Source organism: Molothrus ater, chromosome 9 (genome assembly GCF_012460135.2).
Source record: "Molothrus ater isolate BHLD 08-10-18 breed brown headed cowbird chromosome 9, BPBGC_Mater_1.1, whole genome shotgun sequence".
Classification (NCBI taxonomy): domain Eukaryota; kingdom Metazoa; phylum Chordata; class Aves; order Passeriformes; family Icteridae; genus Molothrus; species Molothrus ater.
This window is the reverse complement of record NC_050486.2, coordinates 7,516,353-7,536,051: the sequence shown is the minus strand read 5'-3', so window position 1 is coordinate 7,536,051 and position 19,699 is coordinate 7,516,353. Positions and strand designations below refer to the sequence as shown.

General features: G+C 42.6%; 1 protein-coding gene across 1 annotated transcript in view; it reads left to right on the top strand.

The window, feature by feature from the left end:
* Nucleotides 1-236: 236 nt before the first annotated feature.
* RGL1 (ral guanine nucleotide dissociation stimulator like 1) overlaps nucleotides 237-19,699 on the top strand; it is a 53,923-nt gene continuing 34,460 nt past the window's right edge. The window contains exons 1-2 of the mRNA XM_036388191.2: nucleotides 237-360; nucleotides 1,142-1,252. Of these exons, the coding sequence (XP_036244084.1) occupies nucleotides 334-360; nucleotides 1,142-1,252 (138 nt within the window). The 5' untranslated portion in view covers nucleotides 237-333. The remainder of the gene's footprint in view (nucleotides 361-1,141; nucleotides 1,253-19,699) is intronic.

Below are 19,699 nucleotides of genomic sequence, written 5' to 3'. Positions count from 1 at the left end.
GGGAAGGAGGGGAAGGGAAGGGAAGGGAGATGAGGAGGAGGCGCTTCCCCAGGAGCCGGGCCGGGCGTGGAGCGGGGGCTGCCGGGGTAGCGCAGGCACGGCCGGGCCGGGCCGGGCGCTCCGCCGGGGCCATCAACAGGAAACCCTGCGCGGGCCGGGCCGAGGCGGCGCCAGGCGCGGCCGCCTCCCCCTGTCTGTCTGTCCGTCCGTCCGTCCGTCCCTCCCCCGGCCCGTCCCTCCCGCGCAGCCCAGGGGCCGCTCGGCTCCGCTCGGCCCAGCCCGCGGCGGGCGAAGCGCGGCGCGTCCGACCCGGCGCCCGGCAAGGCACCGAGGATGAAACTGCTGTGGAGAGCGAAAATGGTAACCGGCTGTCCCCTCCTGTCCCGTCCCCTGCCCTGCCCTGCCCTGGGTCCCGCTGCCCGGCGATGCTCAGTGCCAGCCGTGCCGTGCCCGCTCCCCGCGATGCTGCGCCCGGTGCCGTGTCCGATGCCGGCCATGCCGTGCCCGGCGATGCCGTGCCTGGTACCGGGATATGCTGTGCCCCCTTCCCCCGCTTTCCCCCTGCTCTAAAGCTGCTTGTTTTTTTTGGGTTTTTTTTTGTTTTTTTTTTTTTTCTTGTTCTTGAAATAATAGGGTTTTTGGAAGAGCAAATCACAAATCCCTCCTTCTCAAGAGAGTGAAAATGTCGCTGTGTTTTAAATGCTCAGTAGCTTCAAAGATTCAAGGCTGTGTGACGAAGTAATTCAGCAGTTTAAAAGTGCGAATCCTTCCCTAAATGAAAGGCCAAAGAGACTAATTGCTGTAGAAAATAGGGAACGAAAGAGACGACTGCTAATCAAAACCAAACTCTTTCCTTAGAAGACTTTATGCAACTATTTAAAATATGTGCTAGTCTAGGAAAAACAGTTAAATGGAAAGTCCGGGTACCTCGATACCACAGGAAAGGACAGCTTGCCAAGAATATCTCCAGTGTTCCCTCAACCTAAGGGTATCCTGGATTGCTTTGATTGCTGTGTTTGCTTTGTGCTGCCCATCTCCTCTGCTCTGCCTGGAGCGGCAGAGCACCTGGGACTGATTGTGGTCTGCAGAAGAGGGAGAACGTTCCTTTTCATCTTATTTTTCTTTCTCCTTTTCCTGGCAGACCACATTTCAGGATGGGGGTGAAGAGGTAGAAGACGGAGCTGTCTACAATGTCACCCTTAAAAAAGTGCAGATTCAGCAGGCTGCCAACAAAGGAGCAAGGTGGCTGGGGGTAAGTGAGGCTAGCACGGAGGCGGTGGGGAGGACTGCTCATGGACTTCGGAGCCGTCCAGGGAGCTGAATTCCACAGGAATTGTTACAATATTAACTTCGAGCATTGGCCACTCTCATTATTTTTTAAAAAAAAGAACAAACCAAACACTGGACTAGTCTGCCTGGGTCATCTGAAATAACACTCTCCTTGTGTTGACTCTTCCTCTTTTCTTGACCTGTAAAAACAATTTGACCAGCTGTGGCCCTGTATCAGGTGATTCTTGGTGCAGAAACAAGGATCTTAGTTTATGGTCCGAGAAGCTGAATGTTTAACAGTTGTTGCAGACAGACTATGGCTTGTTTCTGCTGTTAAGAACCTATCTCAGGTCTCCAAACAAGTAGTTATGTTATTTTGACTGGTGAAGGTCCCTCAAAGTCAGCAAAACTTCCTCTGACCTTAAGGGAACATTGGTTTGGGTCTTATTTCTGTATTGCTTTCTTGGCCAGATGAGAAATTAATTGCATTTCTATAAGAATTACAGCTCTGTACTGTTTTTCAAAGCACGAAGGCTTTAATGGTAAGTAAAATGAGCTTAAATGCACACAGTTGATTTGACATGCTGCTGAGTGCCTTCACCTTTATCAGGCCAAGTCCCCAGCTGATAAAAAATGTCCTCACTTCATTGGAATCAGTGCAGCTGTGGCAGCTGGGGCCAGGTCTGCAGGAGATGCCTGTAACTTTCATAGTATTTTGTTATGTTTATTTTTTTTCCTTTGGGATCAAAGGCAGTAATATAAGAAGTTGGCTTGATGTAGTATCCATGTTGATATTTTCAAGGCTTTTACAACTGCCCTGAGATTTATATCCAGTCATTTTCTTGTGAAGCCTCTGTGACATGAAGCAATGCAGCAGAGATGAAACCAGCGTCAGGAGAAATAAGCGAATTCCGTCCTGCATACAGACAGTGCTTAGAGTCTCCCCTTCCCGTGTTTCCAAGAAGTACACAGAGTACTCATCAGAACAGATAATTTCAAATCTGCTTCCTTTGAGTGGCAGATTTCTCATTTCTGCCTGCTGTTTTTACCAGGAAAATACTATCAAGTATATTTGAGCTCCTGCAACTTTCCCAGCTGGTTTTGTGGAAGAGGTGAAGATCATTTTGAGTGTGTCTGTGTCCCATAAACATAGTTTAGAAAAGTCTGTTTTTTGAATACGAAAAAATTCTGAATTTTTTTTGCCTGCTTGGGCTGTGTTGTTCCTTGTAATAGAAGGAGTTTGCCAGGCCTTGGTCCTGTTCTCAGAGGAGGGGAGCTTGTATATTCCTGTGGTCATATCCCCACAGCTGATGCTGCCCATCCCAATAGCAGGACCATAGACTGCAAGGTCAGGGAAGTGACTGTCAGGATCCTGTGCCTGTTGTTGGTTTTTTGAGGTCACAATGTTTGTGGGGAAGGAGATAATGTGTCAGAAATCCACACCTGTTCTGGGCATAAATCTGTAACTTCAGCTTCCAGTCTAGTCTCTTTCATGAGCAAAACCCCCCAAATCTTATGTATATTGCTTTAAAATATTTTGGAACATATGGGCTGTTTGTTTCCCTTAAGCTCTTCAGAACATAAAGTATTTTAAGCTCTTCTTGTGATCTTGTTTTATTAATGGCTTTTTTTTTGTGGTCCTGAAATCAATAAATAGCCTCTAACCCAGAGCATTATTTATGAAGAGCCATCCCTGCCCCCAGCAGTTTGACTTTGAAGACCCAAATTGTCTCTTTTAGAGCTGTCATCAGGTGACTTTGTTTTTTTTTTTTAATCTGGAGTTTATAAGGGTTTATGATTTTTTTTTCTATGCTTTGGAACTCATTAGCACTAAATTAACAAGGTGTTGGATTTAGCAATTGATTTTATTTTTTTGATGGTACTCGAAGTCAGGCTTAGATTGAAGACTCAAGGTCAACAACCTATTTGTACATCAGCAAGTATTGAGCCTTCACAGTAACAAACATAGTAACTCACTTATTGATCATATGGATGCCTGGATTTACTTTTTTAAAAACTTCTCAGTGTCAGTTTGTTTCCTGTCCACTTAGCAGTATGACCCCTTCTGAAGCACTGAGCTTCTTGTGGCAGGTCAAGTCTAATAAACCTTCCTTAAGATTCTCCATCCTAAGAACCCATCCAGGGTCACTGAGTGGTTGGCCCTGTAATGAGAGAATGGATTGTTTAAAGGCCGATCATAAGATTCCAACTACAGCACCATAAACACTTGCCTACTGAAATACAGAAATGCCTTTCTTGTGTTTCAAACTTCTACATCTAATAAAAGAAAAAGAGAAACAGGCTGTGACTTAAGCAGGCATCAGCAGTTCTGAAACTTTCAGTAGTGTGAAGCTTTGGGATAATCACTAAATTTTTTAGATTTAAATTTAATATTAAACATCAAAGGATGCCAGTAACAGCCACTGTTTTGTCACCACATACTTAGTCACTAAATATTTAGTGAAGCTTAAGACTTTAAGCACTAAAGTATTAGGGAATATTAAAAGCTCTAGTGGGAGCTCAGTATTGTGAGATGCTGCACAAAAGCACTGTTTTGACTTAAAAGAATGTGCAGACGTGATACTAAAAGAGGATTGTCTGTACATACATCTTAGCTGATGATTGGTATCAAAGCTTCAAAAGCCAAGTGTGCTTTCTAGAAATATTGAGAGAGAATCCCTCCCAAACACAATAGATTCAACCAGAGAAAGCATGAATGCATTTTTCTTGAAAATAAAGTGAGTTTTGGTGTCTCCAGGATAGATTTTGAGAGGTCTCCAGGATCCTGGAGAGAGGAACAATCTACAAAAGCCATGGAAGCTGAGGTACATGGCCTGACATCTTTGTGAGAGAAAAGGATGGAGAAGTAGAGATTTGTACATACAGATGGCACACACAGAAGAGGGGAAGAGGAGGATGTGGGTTGGACAGTCATCAGTTTGAATGACATTATGTTAGGCTAGAGAAAAAGGCATATTGGTAACTGGAAGAGAAGGTTTGGGAGCACAGCAAGGAATTTGAATGATGTGGTTAGAAAGAGAATATTGTGTTGTGAAACTTTATTTTCAGAAAGAACCTGAAAAATGGGATTCAGCTTCCGTCTGAGGAGGTGACTGCAGCCCACAGGGAGGCTGGATGTCAAAGGGGATGGTGCTGTTGTCCGTGGAGAAAAAGCACCAAAGCAAAAGAGACAAAAGTTCGGGGGGGCTTTGGTCTTGAACTGACAGGCAGGTACCCGTGCAATGACAGAGACGAGCTGAGTCGTACTCCAGCCAGTAGTGGGAAAGGACAGCCAAACTCTGGATGTACGAGTAGATCAGCCGCTAAATACCGGAATTTCTGTGGCCAGGAGCAATGTGCTGACAGTGCCAGGGGAGGTGAACTCCGGCCGGTGACCTACGGGAGACAGTGAACAGCTGGAGAGAAGGGAAACAGCAGCGGGTGGAGAAGTTCGTGGGGAGATGGGGGGGACAGTGGTGCAGGAAGAATAGGGCATGGGTGTGGTGTGAGCGGGTGGACAAGATTGCTAAAACATAAGCAAAGAGGTTCTGAAACGCTGTGAAGTGGCTATTGTCGAGCCCCCTGCTAAGCAGCTGGAGTGCTTTATCTGCCCTTGCAGGAGTTAGGGAGGGATGGGCCACTGCTGTCCAGCCCTGGGAGGGGAGGGAATGCTGAGGAACGAGGGGCTCCTGAATACCTGCGAATGTCTTTCCTATCAGAGTCCTTCATCTGGGAAGGAGTGAGGAAGGGACCTACAATGTGTGAGTACCTAGTGGGGCAGGTCACAGGAAATGCAGCCAGGAACTGGAGTTCCCCAAGCCTCAGTGCTGATTCTCCACACCTGAAATGATGGCTGAGCTTTCAGAGTCCATCCTCGCCATCAAGGTTCTTGCTTTACTGATGGATGACAAGGACTCCTCTTCCTTTGAGTCTTAAATATCCAGATAACAGATAAATAGTCTGCTCACTTATGGCCAGGCTGCCTGGCTTCATTAGGCATGGATTACACATCTAGAGGAGATTTTAGAAACTTCGATTTTACTTCTTGCTTTCTCTTTTTGGCTACAGCTGAACTTATGGCTCTGGGGTTTGTTCAGGCAGAGATGGAGGCAAAACATAGCTTGTCTTAAAGTGTCTTTAATATTGTAATGCTGGGTGTATAGCAGAACGTGTTCTTCCAAAATTGTCATTGAACTGCTGTTAGAAGGGTGCTTTTCAGTACCTTAAAATGCTGAAAGAGGGAAAAGCTGAAAAGTAGCAAATCTATCACTTAATATTTGTGTGCATTCTTAGCACTACTATTATTTGATAATTACCTTTTCTGGGAATTTTGTGGTGTTTTAGAAAGAAATTTTTTAAAAATTTTATTTATTTATATTTTTTTATTTAGTGTGAGTGATTGCCTTGCACTGAAAACTGCATGTGACCACAAGTTTGGCTTCTAAACTCATCCAGAGTCACATACATTGGCAGGAAGTTTGTGCTGAGAGTTCAGACAGAAAAACATTGCAAAAACTTGTGGCTAACTAATCTGTATCCCAGTTGGGGCCTGGGACACAACCATCTCTCTGACTTGATCAATATGTCAGGAAAGAAGCTTTAGTCTGGATTTCTTTCTTTCTTTCCAGCACAGACCTCCTAACTATGGGTTGAGATTTAAGTGGTGCCTGGAATCATCAACATTTAGGAAGAAGTAAAACCTCACATTTTCTCTAGCCTGCTCCTGCCCTCCCACTTGCCCTTCTGAGCCAGCTCTATGATTTCTTTTTCATCTTGCCCTTAGATCCCAGATGTTCTGGTTGAGTGCAGTTTCCTGTGGAAGCATCAGGCAAGGGCTGGGCTGATCATTGTCCTTGCTGCAGCTTGCTGTTTTGTCTCTTGATTTAGAGCATGTGTTGGTCACTTTTGGCTAAAGCAGCCTCCCTCTGCTAAATCAGGTTCCCTCAGCCTGTCCTGACTGCCCAGACCAAGGCCAGGGTGTAGTTCTGGCTGTATATTTGGCAGAAGCAGAAAAGCAGCTCCCAAGGAGCTGACAGGCTTCCTGTGGAAACTGAGCTGTGTTATCATCCACTTCAAAGTCTCCGAGGAGCTGTCTTGGAGAGGGAAGAAGGATGGGGTGTGCTCACACTGGGTTTGCTTGGGGGAAGATGGCTGTTGGGTGCTGGAGACCCACAAGGTACTGTATTCCAAGGAACAAAATGATTTTACCTATAGACATGTACTCAGTTATCCAAAAGAAAGCTTTGGCATCTCGCTCAGCTTGTGTTTTGGTTTGGAGTAGGCTCTTTCCTCTTGTCCTTCCTTCACTTGTGGGCATAATAGTACCATGGTACCATTCACAGCCTTTATTAATGACTTCTCATGGAATATTTTTCTCCTGGCTTCCTGGTTTAGGTTGCAGGGATATCCTCAGTAGCAGTCTTGCATACAGTCATCAGCTGGTTAATAGAGGCTGTGTGTGCAACAGACGCTCAAAAATGGAAACTGAGCCTATTAAGAGTTCTAAAAAGGAAGCCTGAAAGATTACTGTCCATTACTTTGCCAGTTCCAAGTCCAGAATGCATAATTAGAAGGGTGACTGGCTTTGTAGCACAGTGTTATGCTCTCAGTTGAGTGTAAAGTGTAAAACCTGCCACTCCAAGCTGCCAAAGCGTGACAGGGTGGCAGTGCTCTAATCCTGTGGTGTTAGGAAGGCTGAGTTAGGGCTGGGATACCCTGGCACAGCCATGAGGAACATGGGAGAGACAGGGCCAGCCTGCCTTCCTGGGGCTGTGCAGGGGCACCTCTTGCTAAGGATTCTTATATTAAGTGGAATAAAAAGGGTTAAGGGAGGCTCTTGAGTAAAGCTGCTGGAAACTGTTCTGTTGCTGCACTCCTTGTGTGTATCTGCATTTTGGATATCTCCCAGCAAGCCTGCTCATGGACAAAACTTGCCCTTGGCATTTACCTGTGACATGCAGGTTTAGAATGACATCCTGTGCTGTAATTGCTTTCCCCTGGGAATTCCTCTGACAGCCAGGATGACTGTTTTTTTGAACTGTGCTACTTGGATGCTACAGGTTCTCCCTAAATTCCAGTGCCTTAACTGTCTTGCTGCTGACATCACTGAGTGTTATCTTGCTTGCTGTTTTAAGAAGCTCTAAGTGAAAGGAATAAGCCCCTAAATTTTGCTTGCTCTGCAAAGGAACTGGCACTTTCTCTCTGAGTGCTAGATGTAGGTCACTTGTTGGGTTAAGGAAGAGTTGGCAAGGAATGTGGCTATGTGTCATCGGAAAGCTGTGAGATGCAGCACATGAACTGGACTGAGATGTTGTACAGAGAACAGCCCTGGAGAAACCATTAGTTTCACTGTTGGGGTTTTGATGCCTTCATTTAAGGAACAGGCTGAAACATTTTATGTAGTTAGTCACACTTGGATTTAAATTTAACCTTGGTAAAGCTAATTAAAAAATGTGTGTAAATGCACGCTTTGAACTTGCATCTTTTACTCCTGCTGCTTTTAAATATGTAATTTCCTTTAGCCAGCACTATAAGGGGGTGCACCTGTGTCGAAGAAGCCAGCACAAAGTAGTCAGATCATGGCTTAGCCCCTTGGAGAAAACAGGGTTATTTTGTGTAACAGGGGTAAATAAATGCGAGGTGTGGATCCTGCTCTTCCTTGCCTTTGTGTAGTCACTGTGTAGTGTCTTGTAAAGCAAGGGCAAAAGGTGTGTGATGTCTTAGTGTTAATACCACATTAAGATAGAATCAGAGGCTGTGAAAGATGATTCCTAAAAGGAATTGGAACCTCATTCCTGAAGGGTTGAGCAGCTCACCAGCAGTTGTCTCTGGGAAGGTGTCACAATTTGCTCCTGCAGTCTCCCAAAAGTACTTTTTCCCTTGATTCACCCCAAAAAGCACTATGTTCAGTGGCCATACATGCTCTTCAGAAGTGACTTGTATTCTTCCTGGATAGTACACTAGCATGTAGGGCTCAACTATAGTCTATGTTAAGTTTTTACACCTTATGAAATAAGAATTTTATTGATTATGAGGATGTGTGTTTCATTTTATTTATTTATTTTTTAAAATTTAAATAAAGTATTAAAGCCATAGTGAGGAATTCTGTGTTTTGGACATGGAAATCCTTTTACCTTGGACCAAGCTGAACTCATGCTAATGTCTGAATACTGTAGTTCAGTTTAGCACCATGCCACCAAGAGGTGACAATTTAGGGACTGCAAGGAACGCAGAAACACCCAAGTGAAGAGATAATGGTCTTGCATTCTTACAGCACCTTTCATCCAAATAACTTCAAAACATGGCTGCAGATTTTCTCTAGACTGACTATGTTGGATGTTGTAATGTAACACAGCACAAAAGTAGGATTGGGTAGGGATTAAAATTCAGCCTCAGTGCTGTGGCCTGGGTTTGGGAGATTCCCCTTTCATTGGGGAGGTGGAAAAGAGATGGGGAAAAAGTGTTTCTGGGACAATGTGACTTCAAAAAGGCTGGGATTTTGAGGCTGCTGAAGGGTTTGAACCATTAAAAAAGTCGAGGGAGATGGATTAGCTGTTAGAGCTGCATGGTAATATTTATTTAGTGGCTTCACACTGTTATCATATGAATATCTTCTTCACATGTGACACATGCAGCGAGGAGCAGCTGCTTAGCAAGCCACAGCAGCACCTGGAAACAATTTAGGACCAGAAGTGAATTAAGTAAAACCACCTGGGGAGAAGACCTGGACTTCTGAGAGTCCAGAGTTCTGTGGAAGCATTTGCCCCCCATGCAACAGCAGTTGTGAAAGGAAGCTCAAATATTAAGTTACAGCAGGGAAGGGGGGAGTGAAGCTTAGAAAATACTGTTAGGGAGATGACAGTAACTCCTCACTCGTTCCTGGTGCTTCTTCCCTCATCTCAAAGGCAGAGAACTAGAAAGAAGATCCACAGGTGGAGGGGGGTTGGAGACACCAAAAAGGTGAGGACTGTTATATTTGTGTCTTGGTGCGTCTGGGGCTGATGTACAAGTTTTACAATAAATCCTCACAGGACTGAGGCTCTGTTCTGGCAATGAATAGGAGGATATAGGAAAAGCTTTCAAAACACTGAGTGGAGAAGGGACATGTTATCTCCAGGGTAGTTTTGAAAGCAAGGGGGGAAAGAAATTAGTGATTTTGCATTGTGTGTAATTAACCTGAAGGGTCTTGCTGCTGGCAGAGTAATTGAGTCCAACCAAGTCCAGGAGGATTCAGAGAGGATTGAACATTTATATAAATAATGAAAACAAATGCATGAGATTCAAAACACAAGACAATAATTTTTGTGATTTAGGGATGAAACAAACATGTCCTGCAGCTGAGAAGAGCCTTTTCCTTTAGACTTGTTATTCTGAATGTTATGTGTGTTATTTCTTCACCTTGCTCTATAGCATCTGGTTAGAGGAGAGGAATTTTAAACTCTAGTTTAGTTTAAAATTACAATTATTATGTGTGGCTGTTTATGAAGTTCTGGTTTCAATTTGTTTGCAGCAAATGTTTAATGAGGGAGAATAAGATTGAACACTTATCAAAAGAATCATGAGGACTTTAATGCCCAGGAGGTGTCAGGGCCATATTGCCACATGGTACAGGAGTTTGGTGTGGGCTGGTTTTCCAGCAGCCCTGCAAGCTCTTCCTGCTTAAGGAGAACTCTGGGTGCTCAGATCTTGTTCTTTTTTATGTGTGTAAAGCAAAAGTTTGCATCTGTGCAGTTTTAGACTCTCCAAAAGCAGGAATTGTGTGGGCTGCCCTTTGCTTTCCCCCATTCATCTTCACAATGACTGCTTTAAAAATGAGGCAGCTTGAGCAGAGCAGAGTACTCTACATGTGGGCTCCTCAGACAATTTTTTGTTTGCTTTTTGTTGTCACTTCCAAGCACTGTGCTGAAATATGTAATGTTCTACCTACTGTAACCCTTCAGGTCTTTTCTCAGATCTGTGTGCCACCGTGGGACCTCTGAGGGTAGGACTTTCAGCAGACTTTTTTTCTGGCCTCTCACATTTATCTCCATTTAGTTGCAGAAACCATCTGTTGCACATCAGAGTGTAGCTTGCCTTCAGAAGCTCTGGCAATCAAAATGAGATTTTGGCAGCTCCACCTCAGGTGTGAAGCTTTGTGCCACTTTGCATGGTGACATTCACTGACCTTTTGCTCTTCTGGGTTGCAGACTGATGGAGTTTTGACTTCTTCCTGTGCCACCTCCATGGCTGTCTGCACATGGCTATGACAGCAGCCACCAGTGCTGCCCCTGGGCCACAATGGCACTAAGAGGTGTAGGCATTTCAAGTGCTTTGTGGAGTAATCCTGTTATTATAGTGTATTGAATATATATTTTTTTCTCTTATATTCTTCCCACCTTTTTTGGTTTGAAAGCAGCTTAAAGGATTATTTTCTTTTCCCCTCCCACCCCCTCACCTGCTTTGTACTGCCTTTCTCCCCATGGAGACTCAACCTTTCTTCCAGTCAGTAGCTGTTTCTTCCTTTCTGGGGAGTGCATGGGCTCTCTGTGCAAGTAAAACAGCATGTTTTTATTACTAAGTGGCATTTTCCATTGAAAAACCTCAGAATGACCGAACAATACGGAATGACTGAATGCTTTGAGATAGCCCTTGGGCTTCAAACTGGAGACTCGTGGTAGATCTCATTAGACTGCCAGATCCCAGTGGCTCTGTGTTAGTGTCTATAAATCCTAAAGCAGAAATAGACCATCATGTTAGAGCTACCTGGGGTTTTATTCCTTCCTAAATATAGTTCATGCCCCACACAAGCTTGAGTTTTTGTTTTGACTCGAATTGAGTGCAGAATGTCCTTCAGTTGTTTAGAGGATTCCTGTGGATAGAACTTGCCAGATGAGATTCACAACATTTCAGAGATGTGTTGGTGTTGGGATGCAAACAAGTCAGTGCACTCATCTGGATTAGCTGTTGTCTTCAGTACAAAATAAATTAATTAGCTAAATGCTCCTGAGGTGCATTTGAAACCTAGCTTTAATATTCCATGCAAATACAGTGAGAAAATTATTATTAAGATATTCCTCTGCTTTTATTTGCTTGGTTTGTAGTAATCTCTGGCTGTACTTCTGATGCATCTTGTGTTTCTTAGAGTAGAAACCCTTTAGGGCAGGGCTGGTGTCTTGGGTTTGGAGATGGCAGCCCATTGTGCTGCTGTTGGAAATGCCCCATGAGTAACAACAACGTGTTTCACTTGGAAGGCAGATCTTAGGCCTTTGCATTCCTTCCATGGAGTGCTTCGGATTGATTCTGGCTGTGCTCCAGGCTCCTGGCTCTCTGGAGCAGAGAAAATGTGAATGAACTCTTGCACACTTACTTAAAGCATGAGGCTTGCATTCTTCCTGCAAAAACAGGCACTTTGTTCAGGAAAACATCAGGTGGTCACGGAGAACAGGACAGGGAAGAGCAGAGGTATGCTATTAACTCCTGCTGGGTAGTTAAATAACAACCCCCTCAAAAAAGAAGAAAAATCAAACCAATGTGAACAACTTCTGATTTATCTGGCATTTTTTTCTTTTTTTCTCCCGTCCTTACTTGCAAGCTATACTTACTTTGCATTCTGACTCAATACTTCCACATAATTACGTGTTTTGATTTATGTCCATTGCCTAAGGATTTCAGTCCAAGTGCAACACAGCATTCTGAAACCAAAACACAAATATCTGCAGAGGGTTCAGGGCCAGCTCGCACTGCTTGTGCTGGGGCAGAAGAGGAGGGTTCACCACTGGTGCTGCAGTTGGGAGGATGCACTCATGTGTGCAGGTGTGTGGTGCTCCAGTTGCCACAGCCTCTGTTGGTCCTGTGAAATGCAGAACTTCTCCTAATGTACCTGTACAGCTGGGACAAGGATGTAGCCATGGCTTGCAGACACACGTGTGGCCAAACACCGTCACTCCCTGCCTCTGGAGGGGGGTGTGTGTGCAGGAGAGGAACACCAGGAGATACCATGCCTCATCCCTTGTGATGGCTGCATAATATAGTAAAAATGCAGTTTGGCCTGGACTAATGATTGAGTTCATATTTTTGGACTCTCAGCACATAAATAAATATTCAAGCTGGTAACACTTAATATTAGGAAACGTTAGCTTCCTATTACTGCTTTTTCTACTCAGACCCCACCCTGAAGAGGCCTCCTAGTTTCAAAACAAAGGGTAGTAAAAGCAAAACCATGGAAATGAAGTTTATAATGTAGTTCAGGCATGTTTCCATGCTTTGGTCATAAAAGTGGTTACTGACTGCTAACCCATTTCTTCTTAAAAGCTTAGAAAAATTCGGCATTAGGGATTGCTCACATTAATAATAATAATAATAATTAATTATTATGAAACATGTCACAACATTTCTTGGGTACTTGTTGTTCCACAAAAATACCTTGTTCAGTTTATTTAAGAATATGAATCAATCTTCTGCTAAGGATTTTCTCCTCTGTCAGAAGGCATGTCATCTCCCCTCACCTACAGGTTTAATTTCCAGCTATTCATACTATAGTAATTGATCACTCTTTCCTTGTTGTTTACACTGGATACAGTGGCAGTTTACATTGATTTCCTGACTCGGTATAAATTTAATTTCTGTGTACTCCTTGAGCAAGCTTTACAGTGTGAAAGGAAAGCCAACAATACCATTAAGAGGAATAAAAGCATTTTGGGTTATGTAATATGCATTTGTGCTTCTATTATGCTACAGAATTATTACTTGTGGCATCCTTAAATCCATTTTGAATTTAGCACTGTTGCCTGCTGCCTCATACAGGACCTTCTTTGTTTCTACTGACTGAGCAGAAAGTGATGATGAGCTCCACAATTAATTTAAATTACATTTCTGGAAGGAGATAAAAATAGTGTGACTTGTCACAGGACAGGTATTCTGTTGGTAGTCAAAAATCGTGATCCCATATGAAATCTGTCTGACTGAGTTAGTGGTAATATCAATCATCCCCTCTTTTTGCTACGCTTGGTGTTTATTAAAAATGACAGTGTATTTCAGCATTTTCAAAAGAAACATGGCAAAGGGCTTTGCTGACCACTGTTTCACAAACAGCATTTAAATAATAGCTTTCCTCTGGCATTTCTTAGGGTAGGCATAGAGTTGTCATTTTTAACATCAAGCAGCTTAGAAATATTGCATATAAATACAGAATTTTCTGTGCTATGAGATTGAACCTGTCAGTATTTGTCAGATGGCAGGTGCACTGTACCTATCCCTGTAATCTGTAATCAGAATCACAAGAAACTGTTTCAGACTCAAGTGAAAAGTTTAAGCTGTCTGCCACCTTTTGTACTCATTTTCTTTGCTCAGCACCTCTTCTCCCTTATGGTTCCCAGTAAAGGTTCCTGGGTGCTTTGACACTTCCAGATTTCCAGGGCAGACTGGAAGCTGTGAGAGTGTGGAGAAGGAGGAAGAGGAGTTAAGATAAAGGCTGTGAACAGAAGCAGCAATTACTGTTTCTGGGGCAAAGGGGAGCTGCCCCAGCTGCCTTTACCTCCTTAAGGACCTTCTGTAATCCATACCTGGAAAAGCTGTTAGTACTTTTCACAACTAATTACCGCTTGCTTTACGCAAGTCCCAGGAGACTTTGTAGAGCTCTTCTCTCAGAGACACACTGTGTAACACTTCCTTTGGCTCCAGAACTCAAAATATTTTAGAAAATGAGCTGATTGTACTGCCAAAATGGGCACCCATTTCCTTGCCTTCATCCTGGTGCTCTGTTCACTTAGCTGTTTATTATTTTGAATATTTATTTACTGCTTGGTTTGGAGATTGGACATCTTGGTGTTTCTGGGCACTGAAGAGAGGAGGATACTGAGTTTTACAAATAATTTTCTTCTAATACAGAAGGGCTTTGGGAAGATACTTAGTGTGGGACACATTTATTTACTGGATTACAAGAGTGTTTGTAGTAAATGTCATTTGATGACAGATATACCTCCAACAATGTAAGATGCACATGACTAAGAGCCTTACCTGACTTACTGGTTTCTTTTTCTTGCTTTTCAGTTTCAAATTAGAAACTTGCTAAGCTTCAGTGTCCAGTCAAAACCACCACAAGGAATATTTCATAATACAAGTTATGAAAATAATACATCCCTGGCATGCCTAAGAGGGAACAGGGTTGTGGCGAACTGCAGATCTGTGAAACGTGACAAACAAAAAAGAAACATCAATAATCTCATGATTCAGGTTCAGTTAACTCGATGATGACACAAAGTCAGATGAGAGAAGAGGGTGAGAGGTCTTGTATTGGTTTTGGTAAAGGTCTTTCTAGCAAGAGAGGTGAGAGGCAGGACAAGAGGGAACTTCTTGTAGGTAGGAAGGGACGAGAAGGTAAATGCATAAATCATAGGGTTTTATACGTTTGCAAGGTAGAGATGGAGGTCTGGAGTTGTTCAGGTGATTTTTTCTTTATTTAAAAACCTTGTATGCTGCACAGCGAACCTCCTGGATCACTTGGTTCTCAGTGAATAATATGGCTACATTCCTTGCTGCACAGATGCTTCTGAGTGGGTAAATTCAGAATTTCTATGTTCCCAGGGCTGGATAAGCTCCAGCACTTGTAAGACCTGCACAAAGCCATTTTAACCTGGACCTCTTTGAAGATTCAATTTAGTAATGCACTTGCTAAAACTCCTTTAGATGGATGCAGGGAGAGGTGATTTGTGAATTAGGCTTCTTTACTTTTGCATTGATTAATGTGGAGCTGGTCCCACAAAATTCACTGATACCCAAATGAGTCAAAATTTGCATCGCTTCAGAAGGTGTGAGAATGCAAAGCTCAGCACCACGAAATTTATTTCTTGTTTCTTATTTTCTCCAAAGAGGCTTTAAGTAGCTGCAAGGTGAATGAGTAAAAAAGTTGAAACTGAGCAGCAGCATTTGTGTAAGAGGCTTTCTCCTTTTCTCTTTTCCCCTCTAAATCTGCCCCACAGCTTTTGTGACTGTTTGCCAGCGCTTCAGACAGATACCAGCCAGGCTGTGAGCTCGGAGGAGAAAACAAGAATGCCTTTTGTGTCATGATCATGGAATTAATTGGTCCTGCAAACTCTGGGTCGCTGCCAAGAACGGGTATTTATGTGGCAAGAAAGGAAAGGAAAAGGGTGGAGCATTGGAAATCCAGGAATCCCCCTCCTTTTTGGAGCTTAGGAAAGAGTTCATAAACTTATTTTGGCTTCTGAGTTTGGTGCAGTCAGTATGCAGAATCCTGGTTTTGCGTGGGTGTTTTGGTGTTTCTTTTTTCTTTTGTTTGGTTTGTGTTTGTTTGTTTGGTTTGGTTTTGTTGTTTGTTTGTTTGTTGTTTTTAAACAGTATCCAAAACGAGGAAATGAGAGTTATTGAAGTGGAGAGAGTTCTGTGGAGAGCTCTGGCGTAATTTTATTTCATTTCATTTCCAAGTGCACTGTAGGATAAAAGCATCTGCCTTTGTCTGCAGGACATCCGCTGCTGGCCACCCAGGCCCTGCACTGCCAGCCACGCTTTCCTAGGCTGGAAATTCTGCTCCAAATTTGCAAGTTTTCCCCCTGCAGACTGTTTTCTGTCCTGGCAGCTGGGCACAGAGCTTTCCTAGGCTGGAAATTCTGCTCCAAATTCACAGTTTTGCCCCATGTAGTCTGTTTTTCCTGATGGTAGCTGGGCACAGAGCTTTCCTAGGCTGGAAATTCTGCTCCAAATTTGCAATTTTCCCCCATTCAGACTGTTTTCTGTGCTGGCAGCTGGGCACAAAGGTTTCCTAGGCTGGAAATTCTGCTCCAAATTTGCAATTTTCCCCCATTCAGACTGTTTTCTGTGCTGGCACCTGGGCACAGAGGTTTTCTAGACTGGAAATTCTGCTCCAAATTTGCAATTTTCCCCCATTCAGACTGTTTTCTGTGCTGGCAGCTGGGCACAGAGCTTTCCTAGGCTGGAAATTCTGCTCCAAATTTGCAATTTCCCCCATTCAGACTGTTTTCTGTGCTCGGAGCTGGGCAGTGTTGGATGTGCTGGGCCCTGAGAGCTGAGGGCGGGAAGCGGCCGGGATGGGAACGGCCTGGCCCAAAAGCACTTGAAATACTTGTGACTGTGTTTGATAAGATTAGCGCAGGCACTGCTATGTGGCATTGTTTGGGCAAAATCCGCACTTCTCAGAGGGTTTTTTTGTTCGGCAGTCATGCGGTGGAGCTGGGTGCAGATGAATGTCAGCTGCTGTGGGTCTGTCTGTCTGTCCGGCAGCCGCAGCGCGATCCCTCTCCCTTCACTCGGTTAAAAACTCCATCGAGGTCTTTGTTGGAAGGAAACGCTTTGTCACCGAAGTTGTTAATGCCTTTGCAGTTGTTCTTTACCAAAATACTTGACTAAGACAGCTAAACAACTTCTGTTTCACATGTCTTGCTGTTTTCTTTAGTGATGTGTGTCTGCGTGTTAAATAAAGGGTATTTTCGGCTTTACTTCTCTTAGACTGACATGGATGCTTATAGTTCTGCAGCTTTTGGAGTGCCATAATTGAGCTTTTCAAATTCCATGATTTGATTTTTTTTCCTCCCTTTTTTTTTATTTCCCCCAAGGATGAGTGTAGATTTTAAAGACATGTGCTGGAGAACCTGTGTGTAAGGAAGCAGTGTGAAAAAAGTGAGGTTAAAATCACGAAAAGCATCTAATTTCTACTTTGAGGAGGTTAAAACAGACTCATATTTAGACAGTGACTTGATTACAGTGCTTTATTTTGAATTAATGTACGAGTTACTGCACTTCAGGCACTTTTATTCCAGCATAGTGTGTCTGTCCAGTAAGTTAATAAAAACAGAGTGGAAAACTCTCCATCTGGTAAAGCTGTAAGTTTCAAGGAAAATGAAGAGCATTTAAGAATCTGTCAAAATCAGTAAAAATGCATTTAAAGTGCTAGTTAGATGCTCCTGAAAAAAACTTCAGAATTTCTGATAAAACAAATCTGTAGTGGAGTGGTAATGTTTCAAATGACTGAGCCTGAAGAATATTTGCTACCTCTTTTTCTTATTGTTCATCCTAGTTGTTTTAGTATTTTTTCCAGTCTGCGTAATGAAAAACAATTAGATTGACCTCATTTCACGATTCTCAGTTCCAGGATCTCAACAGATAATATTTGCATTGGAAAAAACCTGTGCAGAGCAGTGGGTTTTTTGGGTGAAAGCAGTTCTTTCCAGTGGTATTTCTAAGATAATGACTGCAGTTCTGTACGTCTGTTTGGGTAGCAGCCTGGTTCTGTACTGAGCAGAGTTCTAACTTTCCTTTTTTTCTTGAGTCTCTAATCCCTCTTGCTAGGCTGTAGCATTTGTTTAGGCACTGGTGGTGTTTATAGTTAGTTTATATTCCCACAGGAGCTTGACAGGTAGTGTTTGGAGGAAGCTTTTCAGCCTGGATGTGTTTTGGTGTGCACGGAGCTCTCCTGTTTCAGCAAGAACTGTGTATGTAGGTAATGTTTAATTCTGTAGAGCTGTAAGATGATCACCTTAAAGACAGTGGGCCCCTCTGAAGGTACAGCATTGGCAAGGGTTAGTAAAGTTGTTGCAATTACACTACATCAGTACACACACAACCTCAGAAAAGAAGGATTTGCAAGTATATACTTCCATCTAATCTTTCTATGTTTGCTTTTGGAAGATTCTGTCTGTCTTGTAGGAAGCTACTTGCTCATCACTTATTCTTGCAGATTATCAAGGTTACAATCTGTTGCCTGAAAAATCAAAATGAGATTTTAAAAGACATAAATCAGATTATAAAATGCCGTATCTGTCCGTTTTAGAGGACCAAGAAAATGTTACTGAAGCCCTGAAATTCTGAGGTCTGTGTTAGCCACTGGACACGGTGCTGAAGGAGACAAAAAAGAGCTGGAGAGATTTTCTTTGTTCCTTGGGTGCACAAAACAGTGCAAAACTGGTATCATTTGTTGGTACCACTAACAATACACCCCTGTAAAAAATTGCAGAGAGCTTTAGGAGCTTTTTTTCGTGGCAGTGAGTAGAGTGTAGCTCTGAGCAGAGAGCTCTAAGGCAAACATGAAAACTCCTTTGCCTTTGGGTAGCCTGGCTGTGTCAGTGAAGAGATGCCCTCTTGATTAAATCCAGACTGAGCAGTTTCCTGTTAGCATGAAACTCAGCCCACAAGGTCTTGTTCTCAAAGCCTGTTATAGAGCTTGTCTGCCAAGTCCCTTTTCCTTTTAAACTTTCAGGCAGAATTGCTAAAATAATACAAATGAAGCAATCCCAGAACTTTCACAATGATTTCTAACAGTCTGATATTTTGCTGACAAAGTTTTAGGTTTTTCAGAAACTGGGTTTGTTTTGTTTAGCTTTGGTGGGACTTTTTTGGGGGTTTTGTTTCTTTTTAACATTCTCCCAACATGATGTCTTGGGGAAGTTGTAGTGTTGCAATTAGTGGAAAATTTTGTGCATGTATCAGTCTTGGAAGCAGATTCTGCCCTTGTTTTGAATATACTAACATGGGAGAATGAGAGGGTTCTATGTGCCCTGAGTGAATATGCCCATAAACCATTACACTGTGAGTGGGGCAATCTGCTGGATCAAAAATTAAGAGTTAAATACAGTGGTGCAGACTTTCTTCCCTGTCTGAAAGTGGTTGTATTGTGTAATGAGTTATTTTCAAAAGTGTATCACAATTGTAAAACGAAGAGTTAGCAATAAAATTGCAATTTTTTTATGCTACAAAGTTTTGCTTAAAGAAAATTTGAATGTAAGAGAGTTACATAGTGGTGGCATCGTATTCTGTTAATAATACTTCTGTAATGACAGTGTCAAATGTAATTCCAGATACACTTTTAGTTAATTTTTGTAATTCATATATTTCCAGATGCACCTTTAAGTCAGACACATTACAAGTTATACACCTTTTTAAAGATCTGTGGAACAAAATGTAGCAAAGTATTTCCCTGTCTAGTCTGTTTTTATTTTTTTTGTTTTTAATACAGACAGCAATGTTGTATTTTAATGTTGCAGCAAGGGTTTGTTGGATCTCCTGAAGCTGGGAAATGAGATAGCAGAGCTTTGTAAATAATATTAGCAACAGAACTTTAGAATGATGTTAAAGACATCTATATTGTTTAAAACTGGAAAGGATGTCTATTAGAAACAATTCCAAAGCAGTGGAGGGTAGTGATGTAAATAGGAAGTGGGTGGGGTATCTCTTTAAATTATCTTATTAATAGATTATTTTTTTCCTTTTGTTTTGTCAGTATCCCGAGCCAGGGTTGGTAGTGACTGTCATTAACATGCTGTCTTTGTGCCCTCACTATCAAGATGTTTGAGTAAATATTGGACATTTTTTTATTTATAATCCCATTTTTTATCCCACATACTTTACAAAATAGAGTCAGGAAAATACTTTTCTGAACTTCTCTCTAAATAATGACATAATTTAAGGAATTGTTCTTTCAGATTCA